The sequence below is a fragment of the Plasmodium falciparum genome (genome assembly GCF_000002765.6).
Source record: "Plasmodium falciparum 3D7 genome assembly, chromosome: 13".
NCBI lineage: Eukaryota > Apicomplexa > Aconoidasida > Haemosporida > Plasmodiidae > Plasmodium > Plasmodium falciparum.
Window position 1 is genome coordinate 1,250,001 of NC_004331.3, and position 20,000 is coordinate 1,270,000.

At 19.2% G+C, this 20,000-nt stretch overlaps 5 protein-coding genes across 5 annotated transcripts in view; 3 read left to right on the forward strand and 2 right to left on the reverse strand.

The window, feature by feature from the left end:
* Positions 1-2,058: 2,058 nt before the first annotated feature.
* On the forward strand, positions 2,059-7,973 carry PF3D7_1329500 (conserved protein, unknown function; the record flags this gene model as incomplete). The annotated part of the gene is made up of 3 exons (XM_001349992.1): positions 2,059-6,088; positions 6,218-6,287; positions 6,539-7,973. The coding sequence occupies 3 exons, from the start codon at positions 2,059-2,061 to the stop codon at positions 7,971-7,973; spliced, it is 5,535 nt and encodes a 1,844-aa protein (XP_001350028.1).
* Positions 7,974-8,955: 982 nt separating this feature from the next.
* On the reverse strand, positions 8,956-9,861 carry PF3D7_1329600 (conserved Plasmodium protein, unknown function; the record flags this gene model as incomplete). The annotated part of the gene is made up of 1 exon (XM_001349993.1): positions 8,956-9,861. One exon carries the CDS (start codon positions 9,859-9,861, stop codon positions 8,956-8,958), a length of 906 nt encoding a protein of 301 aa, XP_001350029.1.
* Positions 9,862-11,344: 1,483 nt separating this feature from the next.
* Positions 11,345-12,943, reverse strand: PF3D7_1329700 (apicoplast calcium binding protein 1; the record flags this gene model as incomplete). The annotated part of the gene is made up of 1 exon (XM_001349994.1): positions 11,345-12,943. The coding sequence occupies one exon, from the start codon at positions 12,941-12,943 to the stop codon at positions 11,345-11,347; it is 1,599 nt and encodes a 532-aa protein (XP_001350030.1).
* A 2,193-nt stretch (positions 12,944-15,136) lies between these two features.
* On the forward strand, positions 15,137-18,763 carry PF3D7_1329800 (conserved Plasmodium protein, unknown function; the record flags this gene model as incomplete). Its single annotated transcript, XM_001349995.1, has 1 exon — positions 15,137-18,763. The coding sequence occupies one exon, from the start codon at positions 15,137-15,139 to the stop codon at positions 18,761-18,763; it is 3,627 nt and encodes a 1,208-aa protein (XP_001350031.1).
* Positions 18,764-19,310: 547 nt separating this feature from the next.
* PF3D7_1329900 (conserved Plasmodium protein, unknown function) overlaps positions 19,311-20,000 on the forward strand; it is a gene marked incomplete at both ends in the record, with an annotated part of 2,124 nt that continues 1,434 nt past the window's right edge. Inside the window, one exon of the mRNA XM_002808999.1 lies at positions 19,311-20,000. This exon is cut by the window's right edge and continues 1,434 nt beyond it. Coding sequence (XP_002809045.1) covers positions 19,311-20,000 — 690 coding nt within the window.

A 20,000-nucleotide genomic window follows, 5' to 3' on the forward strand; every position in this document is an offset into this window, starting at 1 on the left:
TCTCTTTATCCTTTTTTTTTTTTTTTTTTTTTTTTTTTTTTCTTTTTTAGTACATTGCAGCATATATTTATTATATATATATTTTTATGTATATATAAAAAAATATTAATATAGAGAGAAAAAAAAAAAAAAAAAAAATGTATTTCTGTATCTATATATATATATATATATATATAATATATGTATATTGTACTACTTATTAGTTGTATATAAATAAAAATATATATATTCTCATAATGTAATTATATTTTTGTGTACGCCTCATTTAAAAAATTTGATTTTTTTTTTTTTTTTAAATATAATTATATTATATATATATATATATATATTTATATATATGTTACATAAGAAAAAATAAATATAATTATATTTGTGTTATAAAAATAAAGATATCTCGACTCTTTTTTTTTTTTTTTTTTTTTTAAATAAAACATATATATATATAATATATATTTGATCTGTGGTCATTATATTTTTATTGTATGATATTTACATCATTATATATGTAATATGTAATATAATATATATATATATATAATTGTTTTTGTATATTTGTATATATGAAAAATATTATTATAAAATTAAAATAAAAAGTCGATGTTGTTTTTGTTATACATACATATATATATGTATTTTTTTTTTTTTTTTTTAATATATATATATATTATATATATATGAGAATATAATATTATTACTATATATATGTGTATATTTAGTTATTTTGGTAAATATGCTTGTTATGTTTAATATTCTTTTATCATTATATATAAATATATATGTAAGTATTATATAATAATGTGTATATAAAATAAGAAAACATATTATATATATATTATATATATATATATATATATATTTATATATATATATGTCATTTTTGCATTGAGATTATTTTTTTAGATTATTTATTATGTTTTAGTACCTTTTTATTATAACTTAAAAAAAAAAACAAAAAAAGATATAAGAATATATGTATATATATATATATATATATATATGTATATGTATACTTTTTTTTTGTGGTGTATATTTTATTCTAAGTATATTTATATATATATATATATATATATTTTATATATTGAAATATATATATATATATTTTATATATTGAACACTATAATTTCTATCGCATATAAGGATAAGCATACATATATATATATATAAGAAAAAAATACGTATGAGAAAATACATTTGTTTTATGATATATATATTATTATATGTGGGTCGCATTCTTATTATATATATATATATGTTTATAATCATAATATAATTGTTTTAATGGCCTAAATGATGTTTATTATAATAATGTAACAAGAACAAAAGTGTTCAAAAAAAAAAAAATAAAATAAAATAATAAATAAATAAATACTTAAATTTATCTAAATATATATATATATATGTATATATATTACAAGGTATACATTTTTTAATATTTTAGCTAGAAAAAAAAAAAAAAAAAAAAAAAAAAAGCCAAAAAAAAGTTTTACATGTATTATATATATATATATATATATATTATGTATACAAAAAAAAAAAAAAAAAAAAAAGGAAAAACAAAAAAAAAATTCATGTAGAACAAAATATTTTATGAACAAGTCAGAATTTTTATGTAATTATTATATATATATATATATATATATATATATATTTTATAAAATATTGTTCATTTATAAGAAAAATAATTTGCCAAAAAAAAAAAAAAAAAAAAAAAAAAAAAAAAAGAAAAAAAAATTCAGATAAAATACACATATATAATTATATATATATATATATATATATATATATATATATAGATAGATATATGTTTATATTAAATAGAACATATAGATAAATACGGTGTAAAAACATTTAAAAGTCATATGATATATATAATATACTTTATATATATATTTATTGTTATGTGTGTATTGCTATAAATACAGACGCACACATATACATACATATATACATATATATATATATATATATATATATATATATTTATATATATATATTTATATGTTCAAGAAAGAAAGCAAATAAAAATAAGAATGGGCATATTCTATTTTCGTGTGAAAAATGGACAATTTATATTATAATAAATATACAAGTGAAATATATGAAAAAAAAAAGTATCCTTTTAAAAATAACATTCATGAGAAAGAGAATGTTTTAAAGGATGCAAATACATATGATTATATAAAAAATTATGTATTAGATGTTATAGTAAATTATATAATTAATGATAGTATAGGCCCAAAATACAAATATCATTGTGAATCTTTTAACCATAATAAGAATAATGATATATCAAATTTAAATGTTAGGTCACCACAAAATGACTTTCTTATTTCAAAAGTATTAAGTAAAAAATATAACAATATTCCAAAAATGGATTTAGAAAAAAATAATAATGTAATAGTACAATCAAAATTAGAGCTTTTTTCATATAATAAAATTTTATCATTATTAAGAAAGTATGAATATGAAGAATTTAGTACCTTAAAGGATGATTTTATTAGGTACCTATTAAATAATGCACACCTATATAATAACAAGCTTCATATGATCTTAAGTTTAATTATATTGTCATTTTATAATGCCAAGAAAAACATGGGATGTTATTTTTTGCTTGATGTTTTGATGAAAACAATAAATTATTATAAAACATATAATAAACTCAAAACATGTCTTATACTTTTTTCTCCCATCATTGAAATGCACAAGAGACATAAACAATATGTTAACTTAAGTGAAATTGTGTTAAATATTGATGATGATAAAAATGATGCTCATAAGGATCACCCTGGTAATAGTAGTAACAATAACAATAACAATAATAATAATAATAATAATGAGAGTTGTTGTAAAAACTTCCTCTTAAAATTTGAAAGTACCAAAGAACTAATTAACATCATCCGAAAAAATCGTGATATTAATTCAAGTACTACCGCTACTTCAAACACATTATCTACCGTTAGTAAGAAAAAAAGGAAAGATGCATACTACTTCCACAAGAAAAAATTGAATTTTAAGGACAGGCATTTAAAAGATGATCAAAACATAAGAAATAAAGATATGAAAGAATTGAATTTTTTAAATAATGAGTTAACGAAAAAAAAGCTACTTCAATATATAAAAAAAAAAAAAAAAGTGAAAAAGAATAAGTGTCACGATATAACCCACCAAAATTATGACAATACCTTTCAAGTTCATTTTAATAATTCCGACCAAAGTCAAGGCAGACAGAGGAAATTTTTACAAGGAGTAGTAGTATCATATATAAAGTATAATAATTCAAAGTTTAATTTATCATGTTATATAAGTATGAAAGATTATAATTTTAATTCGAGCATTAGAATATGTTACGTACCTTTTTATAATAACTATTATAAAAATAAAAATATATGGTACAGATTAAACATGAAGATATTTTTGTATTGTTGGTGGTATGTTGAGGAAGTATGTTTTTCCGACTGCACGATGAATACTTTAGAATATGTATCTAATGACGAAGAGGTCAGGAGACTTGAAAAAATAAATTACTATAAGGAAAAGTATACTAAGATAATAAATGAAGAAAGAAATAAATTAGAGAGAAACAAAATTGTATTAAAAAATGATAATAAATGGACAAGTGATCAATACGATAAGAAAAATGATAATATTAACATTTTCAATAATAATAATATTTTCCATAATAATAATATTTTCCATAATAATAATATTTCCCATAATAATAACACTTCCCATAATAATAAGATTTTCCATAATAATAATATTTACCATAATAATAATATTTACCATAATAATAATAGTAGTGAGAGGTGTCCTTATAGGAGGAGAGAAAAAAAATGGAATAAGATTGATCCGAGTAATAATCCTTATTCCTTGCTTTTTACAAGTTACCATAAAAAATTAAGAGGATATCACAATAATAATTATAGATATAATTCAAGCAGCTTTATCAGCAACTTTAACGATGATGGTATGTCGACTAAATTTCCTAACAGCAGAGATGTGGAACCTGGATACAATAGTGATAATAATATTTTGTATAGAAATAACAAGAGGAAACGAAGAAAGAAGAAACGTTTGAATGTATGTAAAAATGAGAAACATTATTGTAAATATTTAAGTGATGATGATATGACATATGATAATTATTGTAATTATTTTTATGAAAGTGTCGAAAGTGTAAATGTGTCGAGTTATTTGTATTATTTCAAATTAATAAATAAAAAAAAGTTAAATATGAAAATTAATCAAATGGAACAAAAACTGGAATTTAATTATGATGTTTTTTTAATATCTATTTATGATAGTAATGAGAAAAAACGAAATATGATGTACAATGGATATTATAATTCGGAAATATTTAATAATAAAGAAGAAAATTATGATTATGAAGATTCAAATGATGACAACTATAATGAAAATGATGATTACAATAATAATAATAATAATAATAATAATGATAGCTATGATATTATAGAGAATGAAGACATGTTACCACATCATCCTTGTCTAAATTATGATCATTTCAATTTCATAACCTGTTATGAGAAAATAATAAAATATAAGCCCATAACTACAAAATATATTTTATGTTGTAAGGAGGCTTTTTTCTGTTCCACTGAAGAGTATGAAGATGACGAAATGAACCCCAATATAAATAACAATATGAACAATATGAACAATAATAATAATAATAGTAATAGTAATTCATTTTATAACCATAATAATAACTATTCACATATGGCAGATGGAAGACGAAAAGGTATGAAGAGATTCGCAGAAGGTAATCTAAATAAAGAACATCATGGATATGGTGAGGAGGAAGAAGGATATGATGAATACCATAATGAAAATATTGGTAACAATAGAGTAAATGGGCTTTTAAGCAATCGAATGATGAAACAAGAAATTGATGATGATATGGAAAATCATAGGGATAATAACATGCATAATAATAATAATAATAATAGCAACAATAATAATAATAATAATAGTAATAATAATAATAGTAATAATAATAATAGTAATAATAATAGTAATGTAAGGGGAGAGGTGATGAATGGATACAATTACAATAATGATCTTCATTTAAATAATATATATGTAAAAGACGAAATGAAAGATATTAATTATAATGATGGTGATGATATACATGATATGGAAGAAGGCAAAGATTTTGAAAGTATTATTGATGAGCATAATGAATATAATGAAGAAATAGATGTAAAATATGAAATATCTACAGAAAATAATGAAAGTACTACCTTACATTTACCAATGAATGATATGGATGTTGGAAAAGGTGGTAGTATGACGGATCATGGATTAAACAGTAATAGTAATTTTCTGTGTACAAGTTCAACAAATGAAAATGGTTTAGATATGAATGTGTTAGATAGCAAAATGAAGAATGGTACTATGCATAATAATAGTAATAATAGTAATAATAATAGTAATAGTAATAATAATAACAATAATAATAGTAATAATAATAATAATAATAATAGTAATAATAGTTTGAAACATAAAGCTCAACAAAAAAATAATAATGAAGGAAAAGAAAAAGTCAAAAGAAGACGTAAAAATCCATTTAGTAGAAGTGTTGTGGGTATGTCTCCTGCAAGTAATAATGATATGTCAAAAGCTTATGGTGATATGATGAAGGATGGTTCAAATAATTTCATGTACAAGAATTTTGTTGTTCCAAAAAAGCCGAATAATTTTTCTTATTTGAATTATAAGGAAGTAAAAGAATATTTAAAAGATTTGACTATACTAAAAAGTGGAGCAAATTGGAAAACATATAAAATGGAAGATTTGCCAGCAGAATTGTATAAAAATATTAGACCAATAAATCAAAGAGTAACAGGTTTTAAAACGGTGCTATTGGTTGATGAATTATTTGAAAAATTATGGGAATTCCCGAATACAGACATGATCAAAGTTAGGACAGTAACTAGAGGAGACCAATTTATTGGTGATATTCGAATCGATTTTTATTATCGCCAGAGTGAGAGAACCTTATGTCGTGCATGTGGAAGGCACATCCTTAAGCAGAAGTTTGCCACGGAGCACTACCAAAGGAATATAAGTAAAAAATAAAATAAAATATAATATAATACAATATAATATAAATGACATTTTTATATGTATATATAATATGCAATATATATATATATATATATTTTATTTTATTTTATTTTATTTTTTCCTTTTTAAGATTGCTGGAAAGAAGTTATGTGGAGATTGGGAATACCAGAGCTACATTACTACAACTCAGTTCGAAATGAGTAAGATATACATGAATATAAAAATGAAACAATTGAACCATTACATATTATGAACATTTATATATATAATATATATATATATATTTCACAAAATGGCTAGCTTTTTTTTTTTTTTTTTTTTTTTTTTTTTCTCCAAAATAGCTAGCTATTATATAAAAATATAATTACAATTATATTTATATGTGTTTATTTTATTTATTTATTATATTTATTTATTATATTTATTTATTTTTTTTATTTTTACCTTTTAGCTTTTTTGATTCAAGGTCAAACAACATGGAAAATAATAACGAACAGGCGTTGCTGGACAGGACGTTAATGTTGTATAACCAAGAATTGATTAAGAAGGCTACCGATTTTGTGAATGAGGAATTAAAGTATTACGATGAGAACGTGGTGAGTAAGCCTCGTAAGAGTAAGGTGAATAGTTGTTTTGAATTGGATATATTATTATTGGATGATAATAATATAATAATTCCTAGTGTAAAGAATGAAGTGGATGAGCCATATTTTGAGATAGCAGCAATATATCCTAATAATGGTTTTCCGGATGAGAATTATTCTCGTAATTTCTGTTATATAAAGATAACATTTAATAAGTTAGGAGGCATGGTGTTACGTGATTTGTTTACTTTAGAATGTGAGTTTTTGGTAGATTGGGGAGACAATCTATTAATTCAGGCAAAGAAGTATACATTACATGAGGTATATAATAATTCTGAATCTTATGACATAAATTTAAGAAATTTGTATGATCAAGGATTTGCATATTTGAAATGTAACGTACCTCAAAAGCCAAATGGAAAGGTAAATTTAAAAGTGCGTATACCTAAAACAGTATGGCATTATTGGGAAGCAGTAGCTGAAGAATCATTAAAAATAAATTATGAGTTTTTGGATAAGCACAATGTTCATAGACAGTTATTATTTTGTTCATATTTGGATAATATAAATAAAAATTTTACAGCATATGTAAAGAATTCATCAAAGAGTGGTGGTAGTAACAACAATAGTGGCAATAATAATAATAATAATAATAATAATATAAGTAATAATAATAATAATAATAATAGTAATAATAATGGAAATGTGAATGGTGGTAATCATCATCTTATGTCTAATCTTATGACTAATAATAATATGAACCTTACTAACAATAATAATAACAACAACAATAATAACAACAATAACAATAACAACAACAATAATAATAATAATAATCATATGTTTGAATTAATGAACAGTAATTTAGCTAATTTTGCAAAGATGGAAGATGATTTTATGCCAAGAAATTCATATAATAATATGGATAAAAAATCCAAAAATAATGGTATGCCACCACCACCACCAGATTTAATGAATAGCAATAATAAAATGATGCCATATAATTTTAATAATTTTTCTAAAGGACCTCCTGGTGGGGTTGTTGGAGCTCCAGATCTGTCTAATATGTCGAATATGAATAATAGATTAATGTATAATCAAAATAACAATCCAAATAATGTTAACAATAACAATAATAATAATAATATGTATAATAATATGGATTATGCAGCTGTTCTAAATTCTATGCCATATTCTAATTATCATGCTTTTAATATGAACCATGCTATGCAAAATGATTCTGATACCAACTATTCAAAAAATTTTGACCAGTTTAGTGGTCACCCAGAGTTAAATTATTAAACACACATATATAGGTTGATTGGAAAAGTAGAACAAATAAAATGTAAACATAAATATGTAAATATTTATATGGTGAACATATTTATATGTGAATATATTTATATATGAATATATTTATATGTGAATATATTTATATATGAATATATTTATATATGAATATATTTATATATGGATATATTTATATGTGAATATATTTATATATTCATATATTTATATATGTGGGGAAAGACAAATTCCAAATGTATAAATTTTTTTATATCTTTTTATATTCTTTTATTTTTAATAACACGTTTGCTTCTTCTTTTTTTTTTTTTTTTTTTTTATTTCTAAGATTTAAAAATACTTTTCTTCTTATCATTTTTGTGTTTAATAATATATATATATATATATATATATATATTTATATATGTGCCTTTTTTTTTTTTTTTTTTTTTTTTTTTTTTTCATCTCATTGGCATTGTCTACATTGAATTTTCTCGTTGTTTATAATTATATATAAAAATACGTGTTATATTTTAAAATTTTCCTTTCATGTTATATATTATTTTATTTTTTATATTTTTTATATTTTATATATATTTTTTTCTGAAATACTAAATTAAAAAAAAGAAAAAAAAAAAAATGAATATATTTTTTATTATAAGTCCTTAATATAAAAAGAATAAATAAAAGTTTTAAATTATTATTTTTCTTGTAAGAAAAGATAAGTATAAAAAAAAATTATTTTTTTAAAGGATGAATATTTTTTTTTATGACAAAGTTGTATGTTAATAAAAATATGAAAATATAATATAATATATATTTTGTATATGTATGTATTTTAAGCTTATATGTAGAAATAGAAAAAATTAGAACATCACATATATATATATATATATATATATATATATATATAATACAGACATACATATGAAAAAAATATCACTTAAAATTACTAGATATTTTTGGTTTCTTTTGTTTGTGTTTATAAAATGATTTCATTTTATTCTGAAGAATAATTACTATGTGCATCATCTAGGTTGTCCTCGGGTTGATTAGCTAACATAACTAAAAAAAATAAATTTTGTTGTAATCTTTGAAATAATGGGATACACTCATTTTTCAGACCTTGTTTTAGGAATTCATTTATTGTACATAATAAATAATCATTCTGATTCATTTTTTTCTGGATGTTTTTTTTTATTTCATTTTTCATTTGTATATTAACATGGTTTAAATTATTAGTTTCTTCACGTTGAAAGTTCATATATATATTTTTTTTTTTTGTTTTTTTCTTTCTTTTTTTCAATACGTTGTCTTCTTCATTTCTTGTTAATTTATGTTTATTTTTTGATATATTCATTGACATGTCCTTTTGAGAAGAGTTATTACAAACACTATTATTACAAACACTATTATTACAAACATTATTATTACCATTATTATTGTTATTATTACCATTATTATTGTTATTATTACCATTATTATTGTTATTATTACCATTATTATTGTTATTATTACCATTATTATTGTTATTATTACCATTATTATTATTATTATTATTATTATTATTATTATTACTATTATTATATGTTATATCATTTTTTATAATCGTCTCTTCATTATGCTCATTATCATCATTTATTATATTCAACTTAATTTCATAATTATCTTCTTGATCTATCATATCCCCATTTTTTTTTTTTTTTTCCTCTTCCTCTTTTCCTTTTCCTTCTTCTTTTTTCTTTATTGTATCATTATGATATAATACATGAAAATTATTAGTGGATAACTCAGAAGTAACATTATTATAAATATTATTTATTTTATTATTATCTATATTGAATACATTTACTTCTGCATTTTTCACAATACTATGTTCTTTTTCATTTTTTATAATATATTCCATAATTATATTCTACATAACATGGGCTCTGCATAAAAATGCAACAAAAATTAAATATAAAAAATATATATGTTATATATATATATATAATATATTATTTTTTTAAAAAAGCCAAAAGAGATCTATACATTAATATTACATAATATATATTATTATATATATATAATATAATATATATACTAACCAATACTTAAATATATGACCCTAATTATTTTTTAAAATAATATACATAATATATATACATATATATAAATATATATATATAATATATATATATATATATAAATATTATATATATACATATAATATATTTTATTTTTTAAAACTTCAAAAGAAAAAGCAAAGAAAAATAAAGTATTGTATATTATTACATATATAAATATTTATATATATAAATATTATATATATATTATAAATATATTTTTTGCTTTTTCGTACCTTATATTTTATTATGTATTTATTTAGGTATATAAATTAATAAAAAATAAAATATTACTTATTTTTTATTTAAGCGCATATCAAAAAAAAAAAAAAATATATATTATATATATATATAAATATATATTATATATATATATTATATTATATATATATTTTTTTTAATGAGCCATATTATATTAATATATTTATAGAGCATGCAACGTAATATTATTAATTGGGCAATATTACTTACTATATAATTATATATATATATATATATATATATATATATATGTTTTTATTTATATTAAAATAAAAATTAAATGAATACAATAAATTAAAATAATGACTCTTCTTTTTAATTTCTTATCTCTTCATTCTTATTATTTTATTTTATTTTATTTTATTTTTTTATTTTATTTATTTATTTTTTTTTTTTCTGTGTATTTAAGAAAAAAATCATTTCTTTTATTATGTCTGATAACAATAACTTTGAGTAGTAAAAAAAAAAAAAAAAAATATTAAAAAAAAATTATAATCAATCATATAAAAACATAATATATATAATAACATATATGTTATGGTACAAATTATATATCTTTTTAGTTGTGAGTTACATGTACATGTATTTATTTTTTATTGTTTTTTTTTTAATTTTACTAAATAAATAAATAAATGAATAAATAAAAGAAAGAAAGAAAAAAAATTACAAGTCTATAAAATTATAAAAACTAAAATATTGGTATAATCAAATGTTACAATGAAAAAAAATTAAAATGAATATAATGAATAAAATGAATATAATGAATAAAATGAATAAAATATATAAATGTATATACATATAATATTTATATATATATATATATATATATATATATATATATATATAATATAAGGCTACCCTTACAGTGGCAATATAATATACACATATTAAATCTTTGTCTTGTACTATTATTATATATATATATATATATATATATATTGATTTATTTATATTGATTTATTTATATTGATTTATTTATATTTATATATATTGACGTTCATATGTATATGCTAATGTAAGATATCATGTGGCATATACTATGTCTGGAGCCGAATCGAGGACGGAAAACGTAGTAACTTGATCTTTGTACTCGTCAAAATTTAATAACATATCATTGTTTATATCAAATGAATAATATAAATATTTTATATTTAAAAACAATCCTTCTGGAATATTTAATTCTTCCTTCATAAACTTAAAAACATCCATGTTATTATTATTACTGTTGTTATTATTGTTGTTGTTATTATTGTTTGTGTTTTTATTTTTTATTTTTTTAATATATTTTTTAAATTTATTAAACATGTGTTTATCTTCATTAATGTAATACAATAATTCTGAAGGGTCGATATATCCATCTATGTTATAATCAATTTGTATAAAATTAGATAAGTGGTCTATTTCTATTAATACGGATAATTGGAAATTATGAAATTCTACTATTTGTAATTTATCATCTTCATTTATATCCCATTTTTTTTTATTATTTATATAAAAAAGATTTGTATAATATTGTATTAAATTGTGCTGTCTTAAATATTTATGTTTCTCTTCTTCTATGACAGTTTCTAAAAATTCGGTTATATAAATTTCTAAATATTCAAGTACGATTCTTTTATCAACCACATGGTCTTCATCAAATATTATATGTACTAATTTGATGTAATTAAAATCATAAGAATTTAATGACATAAATTCTGTATAATTTAATTTCTTATCTTTATCTATATCAAACATATCAAAAAGATATGTTAAGATATTCTTATTTATTTCATTCATTCTTGATAAAATATTTACATTCTTTTCAAATTCTATATAATCAATATATTTATTCTTATTTATATCTAATTTTTTAAATACCATCAAAGCCTTTTTTAATACTTGTTCATCCACAGAAGGATTATTTGTATCAACAATATAATTGAATGATTCATGGTAATATTTATCTACCTCTTTATACTTATCACGTCTACTATCAATATTAATATTATTATTATTATTGTTATTATTATTGCTATTATTATTGCTATTATTATTGCTATTATTATTGCTATTATTATTATTATTATTATTATTATTTGTACCTATGGAATATCCCATCTTGTTAGTATAATATTTTTGTGCAGCTTTTTTTTTATTTTTCTTTTTTTTCTTCTTCTTGTTCAGATTTCCTTTCACCTTATTATTTTTATTTGTATTGTTATATTTGCTTTTCCTTGGTCTATTCATCAGAGTCGACTTCTGCTCATTCATTTCATTCTGACGACTTTTTATTTTATGAGAACTCTTCTCTATCTCAAAATGTTTTTTTTCCATATAAGATGGATCTTTCATATCGTTATACTCTCCTTCTCCGTTTTTTATTATTTTTTTTTTTAAACTTTTCCAGTCGTTCATACCCAAATCGTAAGCAACAAAATCACATGTGAGGTACTTCTCCAAATTCTCAAAGTTTTTATGTATGAAAGAACATAATTTATTATTTCGAATGTTTATACTTGTCATGTAAGATTTCTTTAAAAAATTCTCGCACATAAATAAAACCATCAAAAAAGACGCAAACAGAAAAAATCGCGTGATCAAAACGTCGTAGCGGGACAGTGGAAAATTTAAAAGTTTCATAGTAAATAACAAAAGGAAAAATTAATGAGGCAAAAATGGAGAGATTAAATATAAAGTTAGCACATAAAAGATATGCACGTATAAAATATATAAAATATGTTATACATACATACATATATATATATATATATATATATATATATATATATATATATATTTATTTATATATATATATATATTTATTTATTTATATATATTTATTTATTTATGTCTTTCTGGTCATGTATAAAATTGCATGGAGGGGGATAAAATAATTGACTTGTTAATAATTCTTACTTATGTACAACTCATATCATTTTTCAAAAGAAAATAATCATGGAATAATAAAATTTGAAATTATATTCTTATAAAATAAAAATAAATGATATAATAATAATAAGACATATAAATATATATATATATATATATATATATATATAATATTTATTTATTGAAGTTGAACTTTTTAATTAATAATGTACCTTCAAACTACACACAAATGAAGGAACACATATGTGTTTGTCTATATAAATGGGAATAATCCATTTATAAGACCTGATGGAAAATATAATACATACATATATATAATATATATATATAATATATAATAATTATTGTAGGGTGAAACGAATTACTATGAACATATAAAATATTGTTGCTTAAATATTATAAGCATAAAAAAAAAAAAAAAAAAAAAAAAACATAATAAATGAAATGTCTTATTTTAATTCGATTATATGTACAAATAGGATTAACATAAAAAATTATATATATAAATATATAAATATAGAAGAACTTATATACATTTATATAATATACATAGTAATAAAATAATGGAAGTTCAAAAAAAAAAAAAAAAAAAAAAAAAAAAAGCTCTTTTTAATATATATAATATGAACAGATAGCCAAAATGAAAAATATTTTAATTATATCCTCACATTTTTAAGTGATCAATGAATGTAAGGCATTAAAATTAAATATATATATTGTATTATATTTATAATTTTAATTTTGTAAAAATATTTCTTTTATTTATATCACGAAAAGATTAATACATATATATATATATATATATATATATATATATATATATATATATTTTTTTTATATTTAATTATTTATATTTATATCTTTCTTTTCTTTTTTTATTTTTTTCTTCATTTATTAATTTTATTTTTTTTTCTGGACAGTTCATAAATTAAACACACACACACATCTGGATACCCCTATAAAATTTGCTTTACCAGTGCAAAAAAAAAAAAAAAAAAAAAAAAAAAAAATATTATGACTTGTTCATAATATAAGAATAATTCAAAAAAAATAAAAAATAATATAATTATATATAGAAGATAAATATTTCAAAAAAAAAAAAAAGAGGATAATATATATATATATATATATATATATATATATATATTTTTTATGTGTTCAATATTTGTATTCAAAAGTTCTTTTATTATTCTTCCTCTTTTTTTTTTAAAGAGACAACATAAGAAGAAATATAAAAAAAATATATTAATTTTTTTTTTTTTCTTTATATAGGCATTAATTTATTTTTTTTTTTTTTCGACATATTTCAATCACTTCAAACATTGATTTGTTTCTCGAATTGAATTTCATTTTCTTCTCTTTAATCATAATGGGAAAAAAAAAATAAAAAAATAAAAAAATAAAATAAAAAATAAAAACAAATAAATAAATAATAAAAAATATAAATTATAATATATAAAATAAATGTCTGTTGTTATGTTCTTTAATTTTTTAACATTTCAATATATACATATATATATATATATATATATATATATATAGAGCTCCCCATGTTAAACATAAACAATAATATATTCAACCTACATATGTATAATGTAATATTTTAAAATGGTGTCAATTGTTCCTTCTCTTTAAATATTATTATTCCATATAAATAAATAAATAAAAAAAAAAAAACATACTTATGTAAATATAAATATATATGTAAATATAAATATATATGTAAATATAAATATATATGTAAATATAAATATATATGTAAATATAAATATATATGTAAATATAAATATATATGTAAATATAAATATATATGTATATAATATATATATATATATATATATATATATATCAAAAAAAGAATGATATTATATTATATAATATACTGTACAATATCCATTATTTACATAAACATATTTCATATTATGGAAGAAACATATAAAAATAATGACGAGCTGTAGATTCGTTCAATTGTTGAGCATATGGGATAAATACAAAAGTAAGTTCTTAAAATCAAACTTTTCAACTTCAAACAAGTTTGAATATAGTTCTCCTACGGCTCTTTTAAATTATAATAATTGTACACCTTTAAGTACAAATAAACATGAAAAAAATAAAATTCATAAGAATGGAAATCATCTAAATAAAAAAGAAACGTCCTGTAATAATAATGATACGTTCCCTTGTAATAATGAGGAATTTTTTGAAATGATTAAAAAAAATATTAAGAAAAATAAAAATGAATATCGTTTGTTGAATATATATTGTAAAGAATTAATGTATAGAATTAATGATTCAAATATTAGTGCTAATATAATTACAAAAACATTTTCGTTCTTGTCATATACAGATTATAAAAATGATCATAGAATAAGCGAAATCTTAAATCGTTGTATTTTACGATTAAACGAGTTTGATCTAATTCATTTATCTTCTTTGGTCATATCTTTAAGTAAAATGAATTTTAGGAGTGTGTATTTTCTGGAACAAGTACAAAAGAAATTTATCAGGGAGGAAGAATATTATTTTCAAAAACACTCTCCACATTATATATGTTTGTTTATAAATAGTTGGGTCAAATTAAATTGTAGGAGAAAAAAAAATTATGTAACAAATTATCGAAACGATCATCACAATAATATTATAGATCATATTACGGATAATATTAATAATAAGCACGATTACCAAGGTGATCATATTAATAATAATAATGGTAATAATAATAATGGTAATAATAATAATGGTAATAATAACCATTGTAATAATAATCATATTAATAATAACCATTGTAATTACTTATCCCATATTGATCATAGGGAGAGTACCGAAAATGTTCAAATTATAAACTTCCTCTTATCCAAGATAAGCCACAGAAAAGTAGAAGAATACAGCTTAATAGGAATAAGCTTATTATTATATAATATATCCATCCTTAAATTATACAAGTACTATTATTTATTTTCTTTATTTAAAAATCATATAATTAAGACAAAAAGTCATTTGAACGTTATACAAATAGTTAATATATTAACAGCTTATAATAATGTATGTTTATTAAAAGGGACCTTTTTAATAGAATTATTAGAATGTATAAATGTACAAATTGATTCTTGTTATTTTCATCATTTGGTAAGGTTGATGGATATATCATTCTGTTTTGTGGGGAACCATAATAAAAATATGTTAGACATTTATAATAAGGATAATATCGATATTTATAATAAAAATATGATAGACCTTAATAATAAAAATATGTTAGACATTTATAATAAGGATAATATCGATATTTATAATAAAAATATGATAGACCTTAATAATAAAAATATGATCGACATTAATAATAAAAATATGATAGACATTAATAATAAAAATATGATAGACATTAATAATAAAAATATGATAGACATTTATAATAAGGATAATATCGATATTTATAATAAAAATACGATCCATATTCATAATAAAAATACAATCGACATTTATAATAATACCTCCGTTGATGAATTCACACAGATTTGTCATTTTATTACCAATTTATTTAATCAACTTGTTAAGAACACAAAATACTGTAAAAAGAAAGATGTCATATTATTATGTGGGACCTTATCGAAATACAAAAAATGGATAGATAAAAATTTTACAAACACCTCTTCTCCACTTTCATCAATAAATATGAATTGCCTGTTTTACGCAATTCGTAATAATGTAAAAAATTTTATAAGCCTGTACAATCATGTTGAATTATCTATTTTATTATATTGTTATTCTCTTTATGAAATCAATGATCTATTTTTATTTCATAAAATAAAATTAAGAAGTTTAAAAATATTCATCACTTTTAATCAAATAACCTTTTCATATTTATTTAAGGCTTTTGAAAATATGAAAATAAATGATCTTATATTTGAAAAGGCGTGCTTACATAAAATTTTACAAATCAATAAATTTAGCTGTCCCAAAAGTTTACTCTTTACATTATCTGCATTGTCATCTTTACATAAAAAAAAAAAAAAAAATCCCATAATTCAAGATATATGGCAAGTTATATTTAGAAACTTTCAAGATATTTTTATTAACAATTTTTATGAAATAACAAACATAAATAAAAAAGATGGAAATATTATACAAAATAGAAATCTTTCCATACCATCTTATTTATTATATATAGAGGAAGATAATATGGATAGCTACTCAATGGTTACGTGTCCAAAAAATGAAACATTTTGTTCTTTCCAAAACAAAACAGAAATAAAAACAGAAATAAAAAAGAAAAGAAGCAATTTGATTAAGGGAGATATACTATGTATGCTAGTACATTTTTTTTCAAAAATCAAAGAATTTGATTTGAATTATAAACTAATAATTATATTAATTAATGAATATGAAAATTATAAAAATATTCTATCAACACACAATTGTATAAGTTTATTAAATTCTATGGGTACTCTCTGTGCTCATATGAAAAATGAAAAAAGTAATATTTTCTGGAGAAATTATTATCTTTTTATAAATCAATTAACAAAGAAAATATTGGTAAGTGTAGATTTGTATGAAAAAAAATATTATCTTATAAATTTCTTAAGTGCTTGTGGTAAAATTTTTCAGTCTTACATTTCTATTATATATAAAATAAATGAAGAACAAAAAAAATTTTGTTTTTATTTGAACAATATTTTAGATATTTTAATTACACCTTTAAATAAATATATAAATGAGTTTAGTTTAGGTGATATAGGAATTCTGTTCGAAACATTTAATAAAGAAAATTATTTACAAGAATTCATTTATACAGCACCAAAGGAAAAGGATGACCATATAAAATGTTCTTTTGTAAATAAAATAATAAATAGATTAATTGATTTATTAAATCATATTAATGAAAAGGATTATAAAAATGTCATAATTATTATGAACAATATAATCAAAATGAACAATTTCGATAAAACAATATATAATTTAATAATTAAAAATTATATTCTTCAAAGCTTTTATTATGAATCTATACCTATGTTATCACAAAGTATTTTTTATATATGTATAAATGTTTTATTTAGGGATATTATAATTAACACACAACAAATCTATTTATTAAAATATTTATTCAAAAAATTATTTGAACAATTTATAAATCAAGAGATATTTCTTTTTTCTACACATAATGAATGTTTACTTATATCAGATAAAAATATTAATAATAATGAGTATAATAATATGATGATTGACACTATATTTATTAAATCTTTGATATATTTATGCCAATCTATTTTTATCATATTATTTCATATATCTAACATAAAAGAAATAAGTTATGAATATAAAATCAAAAGTAAAGTTATTAAAGAGGAAAATAATGAATTGTTAAATTCTATAACTTTTTTACGACTTTATTTAACAATTTTTATGCTTACTGAAAAATGCATCCAAGAGGGATATCATTTTAAAAAAATTAAAAATTTTACAAGTTTTGATAATTCGATTATCACACATGAAATACATAATATTGTTAAACATATGCCTATCAAAAGTTACTACACATCTTTACTTTTTTATAAACTGCTTTTAATTAAAACTTAAAACAAAATATGGTTCATGAGCAAAAGTTTATTTTGTTATAATAAAGTGTAAATATATATATGATATATATTATATATATATATATATATATATATATATATATATATTTTTTCTTTTTTTTTTTTTTTTGTATGAACAAAATATTTTTAACCATTCCTTGAGCTCATTACGCAAAAGGGAAAAATATATAAATATTATATAAATAAATAAATAAATATATATATATATATATATATATATATATATATATATATACATATATTATTTTTGTGTAAGGTGCTATATATAATGTTTTTAATAATTAAATTTTCTATCTGAATATTTGTATAAACATCTAAAAAAAAAAAAATTGCATAATAAAAAAATAATATATTATATATATATATATGTGATAGTTTTTTTTTTTTTTTTTTTTTTTTTTATATATTTTCACTTTTGTATACCAAAAGATAATCATTCGCCCACTATGTTTTATATTTTGTTTTATTTATTCTTTTGAATTGTTATATATATATATATATATATATAATATTTTTATGTTCATAACATGAATGAAAAGGAAAAAACCCTTCTACATTTTGTTAAGAATATTAATGATGTTGGTAGAAGAAAAGTTATGAAAAAGAACTTGTTATTATTAGGTTATGGAAATATAAATAAATATTCATTTAATCAAAATGATAAAATATCCACATACCATTCTTTTTTAGATTTGGAAAAATTATGTAAAAATAAATATGTAAAATCAATTTTATACCAAAAAGCTAGCTCTGTTTTATTTAAGAACCTGAACAAGTCATGTAACTTTTTGAATGAGAAATGGAATGAAACTTTTATGAATTGTATTAAAAAATCGTTATTTTATAATCCGTTAAATATAATGACTTTATTTAATTTAATATATTATTATAACATAAAGATGGATGTAAAGAATAGCTTATTCTATTCATATTTATTACATATTATACTTATGAAAATATGGAAAAAAGGTTTTTATAGGACAAATATAGCTAGCCAAAATAATAAAAAAAAAAAATTATATATAAAAAAAAAAGTGGATAAGCAAAAAAATGTGGATACACCAAAAAATGTGGATACACCAAAAAATGTGGATACACCAAAAAATGTGGATACACCAAAAAATGTGGATACACCAAAAAATGTGGATACAAAAAAACATTTGGATACATATAATAACATATGTATAAATAAGAATACCCTAAGATATATTCTTTTT